The 17,833-nt window shown below is 37.6% G+C and overlaps 1 protein-coding gene across 1 annotated transcript in view; it reads right to left on the reverse strand.

Annotated features, from left to right (window-relative positions):
* MORC1 (MORC family CW-type zinc finger 1) overlaps nucleotides 1–17,833 on the reverse strand; it is a 187,349-nt gene that overhangs the window by 52,731 nt on the left and 116,785 nt on the right. The window contains exons 18-20 of the mRNA XM_043993486.1: nucleotides 8,414–8,482; nucleotides 7,025–7,261; nucleotides 1,535–1,639 (exon numbers count right to left, since the gene is read on the reverse strand). Of these exons, the coding sequence (XP_043849421.1) occupies nucleotides 1,535–1,639; nucleotides 7,025–7,261; nucleotides 8,414–8,482 (411 nt within the window). The remainder of the gene's footprint in view (nucleotides 1–1,534; nucleotides 1,640–7,024; nucleotides 7,262–8,413; nucleotides 8,483–17,833) is intronic.

Raw genomic sequence — 17,833 nt, forward strand, 5'->3', positions numbered from 1 at the left:
TTTTTTAAAGTGTCAAGATGCTTTAATGGATGATCCTCTTCTTTTCTCCTCCCAATTACAAATCACTCTCTCACATTTCTGTCTTTATGCCAGAGTTTTTCTTCAGGTCTCTAATCCCTAAAATCTGACTCCAAACCGTGAGTCTTATGGCAATGATTTCTTTCTGAGGATATGTGGATTAGTCTGAAACCATAAGACAATATATAGCATATGGATTCTGTAATTTGTAGAAGGCTGAAATCCCTTTTCTCTATTATTTTCTTATGAAGTCAGCATTCGTTATCTTTAAAGTTGTACATTGAATCATGCAATTATTTAAAGAAACATTCATCACAACTTGCCAAGATTTGCATATTTTCAAAGGAATGTTATTTTCATGGTGTTAATTTTGAAGCAAGGTTTAATTCAGCAACTTAGAATGGGTCAGCATTAACAGAATAGATTAAGATCACCCAAGTGCACCAGGAACCCATTACTTATGACTCTGTTTTAAGTCACATGCCCCCTTTATCACTGTCATCCTAAGATTTATAATGGAATAAGCACTGGATTGAGTAAGGAAACCTGGATCCTGGCTTTATACTTGTGTTTCTTCCACTGAATCTGTGACCTCAGTTTCTTCAGACATAAAAGAAAGGGATAATACTATAGGTTCCCTCGTGTTGAAAATCTTTAAGCAGAGAGGTTGGACGACCATTTGTTGGGTGTGTTGCAGTTGTGGTTCAATCATGTCCAACTCTTTATGACCCCAATTTGGGGTTTTCTGGGCAAAGTACTGGAGAGGTTTGCCATTTCCTTCATCAGCTCATTTTACAGGTGAGGAGACTGAGGCAAACGGGGTTAACTGACTTATCCAAGGTCACAGAGCTAGTAAGTGTCTGAGGCTGAATTTGAACTCAAAAAGATGAGTCTTCCTGACTCTGGTTTCAGAGCTCTATTCACTGTGCCACCTGTGCTCCTGTGGTGCAGTGGGGCCCTCTTTCTCTGTGTGAGTTTAGGTAAATGACTGATAAGGTCCCTATTAGTGTAAAAATTCTGTGACAGGGTGGCCAGGTAGCACAGTAGATAGGGCACTGGCCCTGGACTCAGGAGGACCTGAGTTCAAATCCGGCCTCAGATACTTTATACTTACTAGCTATGTGACCCTAGGCAAGTCACTTAACCCCAATTGCCTCACCAAAAAAAAAAAATTATCAGAAAGCAAGAAACCTTTGCCCGGTCCAGTGTCACCCTTCCTCACCATGCAGAATTCCTGCCTGCTTTATGGGGCAGCTAGGTGGCTCAGTGGATAGAGCATTGGCCCTGGAGTCAGGAGGACCTGAATTCAAAGCCAACCTCAGACACTTAACACTTACTAGCTGTGTGACCTTGGGCAAGTCACTTAACCCCAATTGCCTCACCAAAAAAAAAAAATTCTGTGATACTTGCTGACCTCTAAGGGACCCTTTAACTTAAGACTTTATGTGATCCTGAAACTAATATGGAATAGTTTTCAGGGTGCCATTTAAGTGGTGAAAAGAAACATTTCACTGACCATAATTAAATCTGGACCACTGTTGTTATCTTCATCTTCATTTATATTGTTGGAGTCTTCCACAAAGCCTTTATGGGGATTCCTTTCTGCTTCCCAAGAAGATACCTATAAAATGCATTAAAACAAAAATGAAAAGGTTTTTTGATTTCATTCTTTTCCCTCTATGGCACAGAGGCCCTTTATACAGCTGTCAGCTGACTCATTGATTTCTTCATGCAGGAAGTATGCCATGTGTACCTCTCATATAGATGATATTCAAGTTACTGTATTAGATGTAAAGGAGGATAATCCAGACCCTGCCCTAAAGGAGCTCAAAATCTTGGAGAGAAACGATAGAACTATATGCAAAAGGTAAATAATAATATAAGATGACACTACATGAGCTATCTTATAGCAGTGCATGATAAAGTATAAAATGAGTGGTGTGGAAAAACATTACGAATTCAGAAGAGGGAGAGGATTACTAAGGCACCTCTCAACTTTAGCATCTAATGGAAAAAGTATGGGACATGAAGTCAGGAACCTGGATTTGAATCCCATCTCTTAAACCTGGTAGCTTTGTGAATATGGACAAGGCATATACCTTTTATCAGACTTGGGCTCTTTTAAGATTTATAAAGAATTTCACATCCAATATCTCATTGGATCCTCACAACAACCCTGGGAGGGTAGTGCTTTTGTTTCCCTGGTTTGCAGATGAGGAAAGTGAGCCTGAGAGTTGTTCAGGATCATATAACTACTAAGTGTTTAAGGCTGGATTTGAACTCAAGTCTTCTTGACCCCAGGCCCAGTCCTCTATCCACCACACCTAAGGAGAATGGATTTGATTCTCTGTTGTACTTATTAGGAACTGCTGGAGCTTTCTGAGCAGAGTGATATGATGTGATGTTGTTTTAGTAAGATTAATTAATTTCCTAAAGTGCATAATATGAGATTTGTTAGAATTTTAGAATTCATTGTATAATTTTCTTGTAGTATATATGCCTTTCTATTTACAATAATCTCTCACACTAATGTAGCCCTTTGAAGTTTACAAATCATATTCTTTACAATAATCTTGTGGTGTAGGTTGTACAAATATTATTATCTTCATTTGACAGATGAGAAAATGGAGATTCAGAGAAGTGGGATGATTTGCTCATGGTCACACAGCTAGTAAATATTAGAGCAAGTATGTAAACCAAGGTGTCCAGGGGCTCCCTGTCATTCTACTAAACCCTAATTTCACTTTGCGTAGATTAATGCCACATTTAATTTTATGAGATATTTTATTTTTTCCGTTACATGTAAAGATAGTTCTCAACTTTTGTTTATACATGCTTTACAATTTCAGATTTTTCTCCCTCCCTCCCCTCCCTCCCCCCTCCCCTAGACAGCAGGTAATCTGATATAGGTTATATCTATATATCTCTATACATATAGATATAGATATATATATATACACACACATATATATACACATAATAACATTAATCCTATTTCTGCATTAATCCTGTTACAAGAGAAAGAATCAGAGCAGTGATGCAAAACCTCAAAATAGAAAAAAAAAACAACAGCACCCAAAACAAAAGAAATAATATGGTTCAATCAGCATCTATACTCCACAGTTCTTTCTTTCTTTTTTTTTCTTGGATTTGGAGATCCTCTTCTATCATGAGTTCCCTGGAACTCTTCTGTACCATTGCATTGGTGAGAAGAATATAGTCCATCACAGTAGGTCAACACTCAATGTTGATGATACTGTGTACAATGTTCTTCTGGTTCTGCTCATCTCACTCATCATCAGCTCACGTAAGACCCTCCAGGTTTCTCTGAACTCTTCCTGCTCATCATTTCTTACAGCACAATAGTATTCCATTGTATTCATATACCACAACTTGTCCAGCCATTCCCCAATTGATGGGCACCCCCTCAACTTCCAATTCCTTGCTACCACGTAAAGAGCAGCTATAAATATTTTTGTACATGTGGGTCCCTTTCCCCCTTCCATGATTTCTTTGGGCAAAAGACCCAAAAGTGGGATTGCTGGGTCAAAGGGTATGCACAGCTTTATCGCCCTTTGGGCATAATTCCAAATTGCTCTCCAGAATGGTTGGATCAGCTCACAGCTCCACCAACAATGCATTAGTGTTCCAATTTTCCCACAGCTTCTCCAACATTTATTACCTTCCTTTTTTGTCATTTTAGCCAATCTGATAGGTGTCAGGTGGTACCTCAGAGTTGTTTTAATTTGCATCTCTCTAATCATTAGAGATTTAGAGCATTTTTTCATATGGGAATAGATAGCTTTGGTTTCTTCATCAGAAAACTGCCTGTTCATAATGCCACATTTAATTTTAATTTCTCTAACATACCTTGATGGTGTAAAGCATGCCTAGAGATATAGTCACTGACTAGGGAAGTAAAAAAATCACTAGATATTCCATAAATCAGATACTTTGCACAAAAATCATTAAAAATTGGCAGTACCTCAATTAGGATCTGGGTAAACTTAAGTTAATTTGTCAAATGACATTACACAGTCTAACAATCACAAGTCACACCTCATTTCCATATTTTCTAAAAGATCTGTCTTTAGAGGAGATCTGCTGATAAATGTTTCAATGAGCATATATCGATTTTTTTAGATTCAATTTTATTTTATTTTCAGGTCTGTATTCTCTCTACTTTCCACTTCTGCCACTCCTTCCCTAGCTTCTCCCCACCCCCAATTGAGAAAGCAAGAAAAACAAAATCCATCACAAACATGTATAATCAAACAAAACAAATTTCCACACTGGCTAGGTTCGAATAATATAAATATTGATATGCATGCCTCAGTCTGCACTGAGTTTATTGCATTTTTAAAAGTCAATTTTTTTCAATTAATGAAAAGCTGATTTCTTTCCTTCCCACCTCCTTCCCTTTAAAAATAAAAACCTCTTTATTAAAAATTATAAGTGGTTAAGCAAAAAAAATTCTCACAATGGACACATCTTTAAAAAGATGTTTCCCTCTATCCTCTGAGTCCATCACCTCTCTGTCAGGAGGTAAATAGCATGTTTCATCATGAGTCCTCTGAAATTATAGGTAGTCATTATAAGGATCGGAATTCCTAAATATTTTTAAATTGTTTGCCTTTACAATGTTATTGTTATTATTATTATTATTATTATTATTATTATTTGGTGAGGCAATTGGGGTTAAGTGACTTGCCCAGGGTCACACAGCTACTAAGTGTTAAGTGTTTGAGGTCGGATTTGAACTCAGATCCTCCTGAATCCAGGGCCGGTGTTCTATCCACTGCGCCATCTAGCTGCCCCCTACAATATTATTTTAACAAGTATTTATTAAGTACCCACCATGTGCCAAGCACAGTGGAAAGTGCTGGGAATACAAAGATTAAAAAAAGAAAACAGGTCTTGCTGTCTCTTATTTGTTTCTGTGGCATATACTATCTAAGTTAATTTCCTAAAGAGCATAATATGAGATTTAAGTTAGAATTTTAGAATTCATTGTATAATTTTCTTGTAGTATATATGCCTTTCTATTTACAATAAACTTTGAAGTTTACAAATCACATTCTTTATAATAATCTTGTGGTGTAGGTTGTGCAAATATTATCTTCATTTGACAGATGAGAAAATGGAGATTCAGATAAGTGGGATGATTTGCCCATGGTCACACAGCTAGTAAATATTAGAGCAAGTATGTAAACCAAGGTGTCCAGGGGCTCCCTGACATTCCACTAAACTGTACTATGTAAGCTTATATATTTGAAGTATATTATTAGTTGTTCTAACACTTAGCTGGATTCTTAATGACTGTCCTTGCAGATGTATTTTTTTTAGTAGTTTCATTAATTCTAACTTATGAAATGATTAAGAAAAAACCCTCTTATCTCAATAGTACATGACTTTGTATGAAAATCAAGCCTGTTTTAGGTGTGTTTATATAGTGATCATCTATTTTTCAGAAAAAAAACACACAGTGTCTTGCCCATTGATAGTGTTCAAAAATATTTTTTGAACAAATGACTTAATTTACACATTTGAAGGACTGCCACCTGCAAGAGAAATCAGACTTATTCTGCTTACTCCCAAAAGGTAGAACTAGGAGCAATTGGATAGAAGGCATGAAGAGGAAAATGATATTTGATGTATGGAAAACATCCTAATAATTAGAGCTATCTAAAAATGCATGAGCTGACAGTCTATGACATAAATCCTTTTGTGGTATAAGAAATAATGAAAGGGATGGTTTCAGAGAAGCCTTGGAAGAACTGTATGAGCTGATGCATAAGAAAGACCAATTTATATAATAGCAACAATATTGTCAAGATAAACAGTTTTTGAAAGACTTAAGAACTCTGGTCAATGCAATGTCCAATCATAATTCCTCATGATGAAGCATGCTACTCACCTCCTGACAGAAAGGTAATGGATTCAGGGTATAGATTGAGACATATACATATTTTTGGACATGGCCAATGAAGGTGCTTATATTGCTTGAACACAAATATGTGTCATAAAGGTTTAGTTTCTATTTATTTTTCAAGGGGAGGGGTCAGAGAGAGAGAAGTTGGATTTTCTTTCACTGAAAAACAATTTTTAAAAAATGCAATGGACATTCTTGGGAGGTAGTAGAATCCCATTATTGGAAGGGGTTGCAGAGGGAATTTTAGTCCAGGTATGTGTTTGAGGTCCCTTACAGCTCTTTAAGTACTGTGATTTTGAGATCTACTAGGGAAACAGGTTGGTAGAAAAAAAACAACTTTCTAGGAAGGACCTTCAACTGAAAGTTGCTCTTCAAAATAGAGGTATAATGTCTGGCACATAGTAAATGCTTAATAATGCTTTCTAATTGATTGATTAAACATTTTCGCAGCAATGATACTATTGCTCAAAATGTTTTTATAGCAGAGGAAGTACTGTGGCATTAGTTGGATATTCTCCCAAAGTAATTATTTTAAAAGGAACCATATTCATTTGAAATTACAAATTCTGGTAACAAGAAAAAAAATTAGTTTCATCATTTTTAGTCCTACCCTATTAGCAATAGTATAATGCTCTTCTACCTGTAAGTTTTAAGTTCAAGTAAATGGAAACTGTGTATAATTTGGCCAAAAATTTCTCCTCTAAAGCACTCCATGCAAAACTCCAGCATATGTAATGCCCCAAATTTGCCCTTTGTAGTCATCTGGACTTTTATTCTTTGAATAAATTACATCTAAAAATACATTTTGCAGTCTGTCCAAGTTCAGGAGATCTTTCAACTAATGTGAGCTCTCCAAGCTCTTAGCTGAAAATAACTATCAGAAGGGTGTTTGTTTGTGAGAATTCAGGAAAATGAGAGAAATCAGGACCCTGGCTAGACATTATAGTTTGTCATTTGTATTCCAAGGCTAAACAGCCTGGGGGAAGAAAATGAAGTATAACCTTTGCCTAAATGCTACTTGAGGAACCAGTACCTTATTACAAATTTTAAGAAGGAAGAAATAAAATGCCACACCTGGGAGTTCTCATTGATCTTGGTTTTTTCCAAACGTTTTCTTGGCTGCTTCACTTTCACTCTCTTTCTCACTGTTGTCTCTGGAATGTTATTCTCCAAAACATCTACTGGGGTTGAGTCTGACCTTGACATCCTCCTTTTTTGGCTCAAATGGCTGCTCCAAATCACTGGAGATGAATAGGTGTCTCGTTCCAAAGCATCCCTTTGAGGCCCGACTGTCCTGGATTTTGCATATTCCTTAAATGACAATTAGAACATCTGGTTCTTAAACTTGAAGAGTTATATTGAGTAAGAAGAAAAACCACTGGAAATAATTAATATGGGATTCAGGGATGAGAGTCTTTGCTTTGTATTCTGATGGCTCCTCAAGAATGGGTTGGAGGAAATAGGAATTTTTTTAAGCCTGGAGAAGAGAAGACTTGAGGAGGGGTTAGATAGCATATCTAGTCTCAAATATTTGAAGGGCTGTCACACTGAAGAGGGATTAGATTTGTTTTACTTGAACTTGAATGTTAGAACCAGAAGCAAATGGTGGAAAGTACAAAGAAACAAATTTAGGCTTGATGAATGAAGAATTGTCTTATAATTAGGACTATGCAAAAGAGGGGTGAGCAAGGAAATATGTATTTCTGATCCCTGAAGACTGGCTGATGGCTCAAACTTGAAAGCTATCTCCTCTCAGAGGCTCTGGAGAGGGAATTCTTGTCCACAAAAAGGATGGAAGAGATGATTTCTGAGCTCCTTTCCAACCTTGGGATCTGGAGATGTGTGTGTGTGTGTGTGTGTGTGTGTGTGTGTGCACGCATGTGCGTGCACACGCCTGACACTCTCCATAAAAGTAGGTACTAAAGGAATGTTTGTCAAATGAAGGCCATTCTAATCCTGCTCTTTCTTATGGACCAAATCTGCACTCCTTTCTTAAAAGAGGAATTAGATATATTAAAGAGAGATGTCAAAGGCAGATTAAAACTGAGGCTGTCAGAAGAAGTAGAAGAGTCTTGCAGAAAGGTGAGGGGGATATGGAAAGAAAGGTGGGCAACACTTTGTGCTCTTGGATTTCTCTATCCACAGTGATCACTAGAAGCTGCCCCCTTAGAATGGGAAGGGTATTTTGGACTGATGGAGAATTTCATATAAGCTTGCTAATTTATCTGGGGGAAAATATCAATACAGGAATTTTCAAGTTTATTTCAGAAAAGCGGTAAATTAGGAAATGGGAACAGCAGCTATTTCTAATTTTGATTCCTGTGGTGACTTCCAGTGAGTCAATGAAATTTATTGATGCGAAACCTCATAAAAGAGGATCAAATTTAATGTTAAATAATGCTTATGATCTCTTTATATATAAAGCATGATGCAAATAAAAGTAATATAGTTGAACTTGCTCACCTTTGGAGCTGAAGCTTGGGCGCTGGGGAGGAATTCTGTGGTCTTTTTTGGTGGTACAAGGCAAGAATTCTAGAAGAAAACCAACAGTTGGACAAGTGTGAAAATAAAAAAACCTTTTTTCTTTGGCACTTTTATGTTCTCCATTGTTAAAATATGGGAGATCATTAAGACAACACAGAGCCATCAACCACTACTTTAATCTTAAATCCACCACATTTGGTTCTGAGTTTATGGATGAAAGCAATGATGGTTGGTTTCACCATTCTATGCAGGTAAAACCTCAGGAAGGAGAATGGTACCATTAAAAAAAGTCATCAGATTTAGAGTCAGAAGAACTGAAGTCTGGTCTTAGTTCTGCCACTTACCATTATATGTGTGACTATGGACACATCATTTAACCTCATTGGGCCTCAGGCTTTTCCCTTGTAAAATGAGGGAGCTGTACTAGGTGACCTGTGAGGTCCTGAATAGGAATCTCAAACCCAACCTTTCCAAGACAGAACTCATTATCTTCTCATCCAAACCTATACCTCTTCCTAATTTCCTTTTCTGTTGCAAGTAGTACCATCTTTTCAGTCACCTTGCTTTATAACCTCATAGTCATAATGAACTCTCCACTCTCTCTCACTACATACTTTGCTTCGTTGCAGCCTCCCTCCCCTGTCTATTAGACATATTGATTGTACCTCTCCACTATCTCATAATCAGCCTCTTGTCTCCACTCAAGAGGCCACCACACAAGTTCAGGTTCTCATTACTTCTCACCTGATCTACTGTAATAGCTTCCTAATTGGTTCCCCTGACTCAAGTCTCTCCTCTCTTTGATCCATACTCCACATAGCTGCCAAAATGATATTCCTAAAGTACAAGTCTGACAATGTCACTCCTCTCTTTGACATTTAAAAGACTTCACAATCTGATGCCAGATTTATTACATATTATCTCCCTTCTCTCATTCCAAAGTTTGACCAAACCCATCTCCTTGCTGTCCCTCACACATAATATTCCATGTATCCCCCCATGTTTGTAACATATTACCTTTTCACCTCTATGAATCTGAAGCTTCCTTCAAAGGGGTTGAGTAGTGAGTGGGATGTAAGGAAATGGGAGTCACAAGTATAGATAACTTAAGGACTTGGCAGTGCAAGGGTGGAGAGATATATGATAATAAATTGAAGGGCTTGTAGGGTCAAGTAGTGAAGGCTTTGGGTAGGTGGTGGCTTTTTTCTTGAAGAATTGGAGGAGATCAGGGCATATTTGCCAAGTTTGGAGGATAACTTGTTCCTTCCCCGCTTAAATTTTAGAAATGTTACTCTCACAGAAAAAAAAAATTTTTTTGAGGTGTCCTTTTAAAAAATCACATATGAATTTACCAAAATCACAAGAAAAAATCTTTCTGCTATTAGCAAAATCACTCAATAAGCCAAATACCTCTCTGAAAATATGGTACTCTCTAGCACTGACATGACATGATGGACACTGAAGAAACCCTAAGAGCTTTGTTGTACAAACACAGTCCATGATGGCTGATTGGAATAGTACCTTAGCCTCCTTTAGTTCTCCTTTTTTTTCCCCTGGCTGCTTTTCAAGTGAAGGTATACATCTACAATGCTGTATTTTCATTATGGTTAATGCTAAAGATGTGCTTAAGGAGTGTTAAGCTCCTTTCCCTATCTCTGGCCTTGAGCAGGAGGGAAAAAATGATGATGAAAGCAAGGAGGACATAAGAAAGGAAGGCAAGACCAAAGCAAAACAGTAAAAAAGCAAGATTAGAGAACACGTCTTAGGAAAGAAACCTTTATGTAAGTATCAGGGCCACCATAATATAAAATCTTGCAGTTGGAAGAGACTTTAAAGTCATGTAGCTCAACCTACCATCTTGGGCAGAAATGGCCTCTACTTCATTTTAGCCTCTCTGTGACAGAGAGCTAATTTGTTATGTCAAAAATAATAATAGCTGGCATTTATATAGCACTTGATGGTTTGAAAAGCAATTTATAAATATTTTTTCTTATTTCACAAGACAGATGGAGTAGAGAAGATATTTTACCACAGTGATTAAGAAACCCAATTTTGAGTCTGTGCTCTAAGAGGAACTAGCATGACTTTAAGCAAATTACAAGTTATCTTAGCCTTGTTTTTTTTTTTTCATCTGTAGAATAAGGGAGACTGATTAGATCAGAGATTTAGAGCTAGAAGGTACTTCAGAGTCTATTTAATTGGACCCTCTTACTTCCCAGATATGGAAAAAGATAAAGCCCAAGTAAGTGAATTGCCCAAAGTAAAGTAATATAGGTAGAAAGTGGTAGAGGTGGGATTTATATATATATATATATATATATATATATATTTTTTTTTTTTGCGGGTCAATGTGGGTTAAGTGACTTGCCCAGGGTCACACAGCTAGTGAGTGTCAAGTGTTTGAGGCTGGATTTGAACTCAGGTACTCCTGAATCCAGGGCCAGTGCTTTATCCATTGCGCCACCTATAGCTGCCCCTAGAGGTGGGATTTTAACCCAAGGCTTGTGACTATATCCAGGGCTCTTTCTACTCGCCCCTAGATCATGTCTGGGGTAGTGAGGCAGCTCATGGCCTGGAGTCAAGAATACTCTTCTTTAGTCCAAATCTAGCCTCAGCCACATTAACTGTGTGACTCTGGGCAAGTCATTTAACCCTGTTTGCCTCAGTTTCCTCATCTGTAAAATGAGCTGGAGAAGGAAATGGCAAAACACTCTAGTATCTTTGCCAAGAAAACCCCAAATTGGTCACAAAGTTGAACATGACTGAAAAATGACTGGGGTCACGGAGTTGGAAAAGACTGAAATGACTAAACAACAAAAAGATCATGTTTACTAAGGTACTGTCCAGCCCTAATAATCTATATAAACACTCCATGCTATGGTACAGCAACTGTATTGGGTACACATACTGAATCACTTCTTGGACAAACCATTTTGCACATATCAAAGGTAAATGAGGTTGTCCTATGCTAAAAAACTTACCCATTCACAAAATATGATTTGTCTCTCCCCAGCTACACACAAATAGGAAAATAAAGAACTATCCACTAGATTTATGACTGGCATACATTGTTATAGCCCCAAGCAATTAGTCTAGAAGGCTACAGCCACATTTTATCTCCATTACTCTTGGTCATGAAGGCAAACAAAAGTTCCCAGGTGTGATTGGCCCAATAAAAAGAACAGCACATCAGAATGGAGAAGCAGTTTTCTTTTGCCCAGCATACAGTTCTCTAGAAACCCGGCTTGGCCTTTTTCCTCTCACAGAAACATGTTGACAAAAATGTGTATTATAGACATGCAAATTTTTTGCTAACGTAGGTATAAAGAAAGTGAGTCTGAAGTCCCCATGCAGATTGGTTTTTTTGCATAGCTTTGCAGGGACTTTTTGGTCAACCCATTTCTAATTTTATTTTTAGCAGTTAATAGTTTATGGCAATTCACTTTTAGCTATTCCTTTATTTAAATTCCTTATGTGCAATTTTTACTTTGAAAACCCACTACAACAATCTGTACCTGCAGTGTGGAATAGGGGCAGGAACCATAGGACTTCGGGTTCAAATCTCATTTCTGATGCTGCCTTAGGTGACTTTGGGCAAGTCATTTAACTTCTATGGGCCCGTTTCCTCATCTGTAAAACAAGGGGCCTAGACTAGATAGTTTCTGAGGTATTTTGCAACTCTGATTCTATGATCCTATGCTTTCTGTGAAATGTGGATTTGGTAGTTGTGGTTACTCTACTAATCTGGTGACCACTTTCCTCCAAAAACTATCTTAGCTTTCCAGTTAATTGAATGGCACCTTTCTCCTTCTTATAGTCTGTCTTACTTATCAACATCACTATCACAATTTTGTCCAAGTACTATGCCAGAGGTACAGTGTATGTAGTGCTGAGCCTGGAGTCAGGAAGAACTCATCCTCCTAAGTTCAACTCCAGCCTCAGACACTTAGTAACTGTTTGACCCTGGACAAGTCACTTGACCCTGTTTGCCTCAGTTTCCTCAAACCACTGCAGTATCTCTGCCCATAAGTCCCCAAACGGGATCATGAAGAATCAGAAAAGACTGAAATAAATGAAAAATAATAAAAACTATCCCACTTAGAAGATTTGTTAACACCAAAACAAATTTGCTACTTCTTTTTTTTTTAAGTGAGGCAATTGGGGTTAAGTGACTTGCCCAGGGTCACACAGCTAGTAAGTGTTAAGTGTCTGAGGCCGGATTTGAACTCAGGTACTCCTGACTCCAGGGCTGGTGCTCTATCCACTGTGCCACCTAGCTGCCCCTACTTATTCTTAATTGATACTTCTGACTACCACTTTGGGGCTCCTGCACACTCACTCTTTTTACAATTTTCTTACATCTTCAGAAAACTCTTGAGTCATAGGCTACATCTTCAAGGTACAGTGGAATGAGCACGGGCCGGGTATCAGAAGATGGTTTAAATCCTAAAGCTGTCACTTGCTGCCCATATTGCACAAAACAAATCCCTAAACCTTTGAAAGCCCTGGTTTTGTCTTCTATTAAATGAAAGGGTTGAACTAGGCAATCTCTGTTATGTTTTAGCTCAGATATCCTGTGATTATTTGAGTTACAGAAGGTCCCCAAAAGAGTTGAAACAGGCCAATCTCCTGTCTCAGGCATTTATTAGGTGTATAATTCTAGTCAAACCACTTAACTTGTTTCTGCCTCAGTTTCCTTGTCTGTAACCTAAGGATAATAGCAGTGTCTACCTTACAAGATTGTGGAGAGAATAACATGTAAAATATTTTGTAAGCTTAAAATGCTATATAAATGTGACCTATTGTTAGGGGCAGATTGATAAATGTGGGTCATTGGGGGTGGGAAAAGCCTTCACACATTTTTAACTAAAACTAACACTTTCTTAAGTCTAGACAATGACAGAACATTAAATTAAGCCTGATTTGTAACAAGCGAGGTATAAATTCATACAGAAAATCTAATAATTGGGTATGGTGAGCCAGTTAGAGCTGACTCCAACACACCTCTGCCTATTATTACTATTACTAATACTATTATTGTTGTTATTGTTATTTAGTCTGTGGATATGCAGGCTTAAGCCAGGAAACAGACAGGATTTCTCTATTCTTCCCAACATGAACTCCAAGTAGCTTCATTTATTCTATAGCCACTTTTCAATGCTCATAGAGATCAGGAGGTTTTATTACTTGTTTCAATTGTCTGCCCAATTAATTCACACAAAATAAAAGAGTTGGATCTTAATTATTTCTTAGTTTAGCTCTTTTTATAGACAAAGGAACTAAGTCTCAGAGAAATTAATTGCCCAAGGTCATGATGTATCAGGAGAGAGATATGAACTCATATCTTCCTGAATAGAGGTTTAATATACTAGCAGCTGTATGCAATACTGCCTCTATTAAAAGAGCCTCCATTTGTTTAATGTTGATGGTTATGAGGCATGCCCCACTTCTCATCACAGTGTAGAAGTAGTTTGTATTTCTCTCCCTGTAGTTCTGATGTCCATAGTGGTGCCTGCCAACTTGGTCCTCTGGGTTGTTTTGGAAGACCCTAGGCTGAAACTGGGAATCCAGATTGAAAGGAGGGTCTGATGAAGGCTTGATAGAAAGATCTTTGGATTAGGAATCAGGCAACCTAAGCCTTAGAGTTAGTTCTATCAGAATAGTTTTTGAGGCTGAAATTCCTTTAAACTCTCTATTGCAGTTTCCTTATCAATAAAACAGGGATAATGATCTAACCTGACAATTGTTTTAATATTTATAACATGTATTATGTGATTGTTTAAGGAAATCATGGAGAGTGGTTTAGGAACGGGAAAAAAGCAACAACCTTTTATTACTGAAAAATATGTGACAATCAAAGGAAAGAATACGTTTATGTAGAATTATCTATATATGTGTATAACTGTCTATATTACTACATAAATATGTCTAACTATGTATATATTATCATATTTGTGAATATCTTCTAAATTTGCATATAGTTATATATGTATATAATCATGTGTATAATTACATATGTATATTACTATATGTGTGACTATAAATATATATAACAATATATAGCTCTGTACATACATATATATTCTTTCATTTGCTTGTCATATATTTTTTGGTCATAAAAGGTTACTGTTCTTTTCTCTCTCCTAAAGAACTCTCCATGATTTACATAAACAATCACATAATACATGTTATAAGTACTATAAATATATGTATATATGTGAGTGTGTATAACTCTGTGTATAACTCTAATTATGTGTGTGTATATATATATATATATATATATATATGTCAAAATACATATAGATAGAAAGAAGGATGGATGGATGGATGGATGGATGGATGGATGGATGGATGGATGGATGGATGGATGGATGGATGGATGGATATAGATATATAGGCAATAAATATTTATTAAGTACTCACTGTGGGGGGCATCTAGGTGGTGCAGTGGATAAAGCACTGGCCCTGGATTCAGGAGGATCTGAGTTCAAATCCTGTCTATGACACTTGACACTTACTAGCTGTGTGACCCTGGGCAAGTCACTTAACCCTCATTACCCCACAAAACAAACAAACAAACAAACAAACAAAAAGTTGTGGGTATTCACTGTGTACTAAATGCTGAGGAAGCAAAGAAAGGCAGAAAAACAGTCCCTTCCTTCAAGGAGCTTACAATCTAAAGGGGGGATAACTTGAAAACAATTATGTACAAACAAACTAAACAGAAGACAAAGGGAAGATAATCAATAGAAGGAAGGTGTTGGAATTTAAGGGAACTGGGAAAAGGTTCCTGTAGAAGGATGGATTTTAGCTGGGACTTGAAAGAAGCTAAGGAAGTCATGAGGTGGAGATGAAGGGAAAGCATTCCAGGCATGCCAGTGAAAATATCCAAGATTGGGAGATAGAGTATCTTGTTTGAGGAACAGAAAGGGGGCCAGTGTCATTGTATCACAGAGTACTTGGAGGGGTAGGTGAAGGGTGTAGTAAGGAGGACAAGTTTTAAAGAAATTTTATATTTTAAATTTATATATATGTGTGTGTGTGTATACACACATATATGCACACACAACACATATGTATATATGTGTATACACATGTGTGTATGTCTGAAATGAAATATGAAACATGAAGTTTTGTAGAGATGATAATAACAGCATTTATATGGACAACTAGATAATTTCATAGACAAAATTTTATAAATAATAGTAATAGGTAGCATCTATATGACACTTTAAGGTTTTCAAAGTGCTTGACAAACATTTTCTCATTTGATCTAGCCCAGTTCCCCTGCTTCCTTTGTTAGGTAAAAAAACCGAAAGACAGGAGTGGACCTGGGAGGAAGGGGAGGGGATGGGCCAGGAGATCTTGGTCCCAATGCTGATTTTGCTACCACCTAGCTGTGGGACCTGACTCCAGTCTTCACTTGTGGACCTCAGTTTCTTTACTGATATGAGGGTACATGATCGCTGTGGCTCCTTCTACCTTTAATTTTCTGTTATTCTATGAATCACATGGAATGGCAGGTTAAAGGCCTCTTTATAGAGGCTGCCTCCTTGTGAGGCAGATGATATTGGACAAAAGTCTCAGATCTTCCCAGCAGAGATGGGTGAGACAATAACTTGGGCAGTCGAGTCAAGCAATGTTTATTAAACGTCTATGTGGCCAGTCCTTTACTTGGTATTGTAGTGTGGCACATTCATACAGAATGTAGAAGTCAAAGGCAAGGCATCCTTCTTAGGTCATCTGGGTCCCATGACCCAGCTACAAAGCTGGAAGAGAACTCAGAGGCACCTTATTTTAAAGATGAGGAAAACTGCAGCTCGGGAATTTTTAAGTGATTTGCCCAAATTCAAACAAATGTAATTATCAGAACCTAGACATGAAGGCAGGCCCTCTGACTCCGGAGGCAGGGATCTTTCTGCTGCTCTCATGCTGTTTCTTCAAGGAGTCTATAATCTGTTCATATAAGTACTTCCTTCTCCACTCTTCTCCCTCTGATATGCCATGAGCATAAGACCCACGAGTGTTAATCTATTATGTATAATTCCTTCTGAAGAAGCAATGCATCATTATAGAGAAACGGGGCCCTCTGTAGCAGGAGTAACAGAGCAAGATATTTCAACCGCACTGTGTATAATAGCCTCTTGTTAGACACAGCCCTTTAGGTGTCATAAATTCTAGATGGTGGCAGCATATGCAGAAGGCTGTGAAGTGCATTCAATACAGAAATAAATCTTTGTCGCTATCTTATAAATCTGAAGTCTCAGAATCATACACAATGGCTACACTTTAAAAAAAGATGAAATCCTAAATTGGAAAATATGTGTACTCTCATCATCACTAAGCTGGCCTCAGAAATGCCATTCCAATTTGGGAAATATTAGTACACTTTCAGCAAGCTCTCTTTATTCCACCCTTTACAGCTAAACAATCTACTTGGGATCTGCCAGGTGCTACTGTTTCATTTTGTATGTCTACATCAGTGTGAGAGGGAATGGTAAGTTAATATTTCAGCTCCTTTGCAAATTCTAGCGTCTTTAGAGGGTCTTTTTGCTCATTCTCTGGACTATGAAAATGATAAATGGAATTCACACATAATCACTATATTCCTGTCCAAGTTCCATACTTCATTTGTATCAAATAAGAGAGTACTTTATATCCTAATAATTAGTCCTGAATTTGATAGATGTGACCTTCAATAAACACACACACACACACAGATATAGTAAGTACTCATTTGCAATGGTGTCAAGGGTGAAAACCAAGTCTTCTTTACCTGTGTATGGCCACACTGACAACAATGCCTTGCATATATTAAGTGTTACTTGATCCTACCATCCCCAGAGAAAGAAATTTTCCTACATCTCTCCTCCTTTTCATGACTCAGTTATATTGATTGTTCTTCATTTTCGAAGAAAATCAATGATGTTGGGGGGGGTGATGTCTTGATTTGTGAGTAAACTGGATTTAAGTGAGTTGTACAGAGTTGCACAGTCATTGGCTTCATTCTCTTCTAGAGTCATCAAAATCCAGTGGTTAAACAAAAGTCAAGACAACTGGCAATGGCCCACGATTGTGGTAGATGATCTTGGTTTTTTTTTGTGTGTTTTTTGTTTGTTTTTTTGCAAGGCAATGAGGGTTAAGTGACTTGCCCAGGGTCACATAGCTAGTAAGTGTCAAATGTCTGAGACTGGATTTGAACTCAGGTACTCCTGAATCCAGGGCCGGTGTTTTATCCACTACACCACCTAGCTGCCCCCAGATCTTGGTTTTTTCAAAGCCTGACCAAGCTCTAAGCACTCCACAGAGCTGCCTTCACGGTCACTGAAAGAAACTGTTCTCATTCATCCATTCCATCACAGTAAGTCTTCCCATGCTTGGGGTAGACATCCCCCTAAC

The sequence above is a fragment of the Dromiciops gliroides genome, chromosome 3 (assembly GCF_019393635.1).
Source record: "Dromiciops gliroides isolate mDroGli1 chromosome 3, mDroGli1.pri, whole genome shotgun sequence".
In the NCBI taxonomy this organism is placed as follows: Eukaryota; Metazoa; Chordata; class Mammalia; order Microbiotheria; family Microbiotheriidae; genus Dromiciops; species Dromiciops gliroides.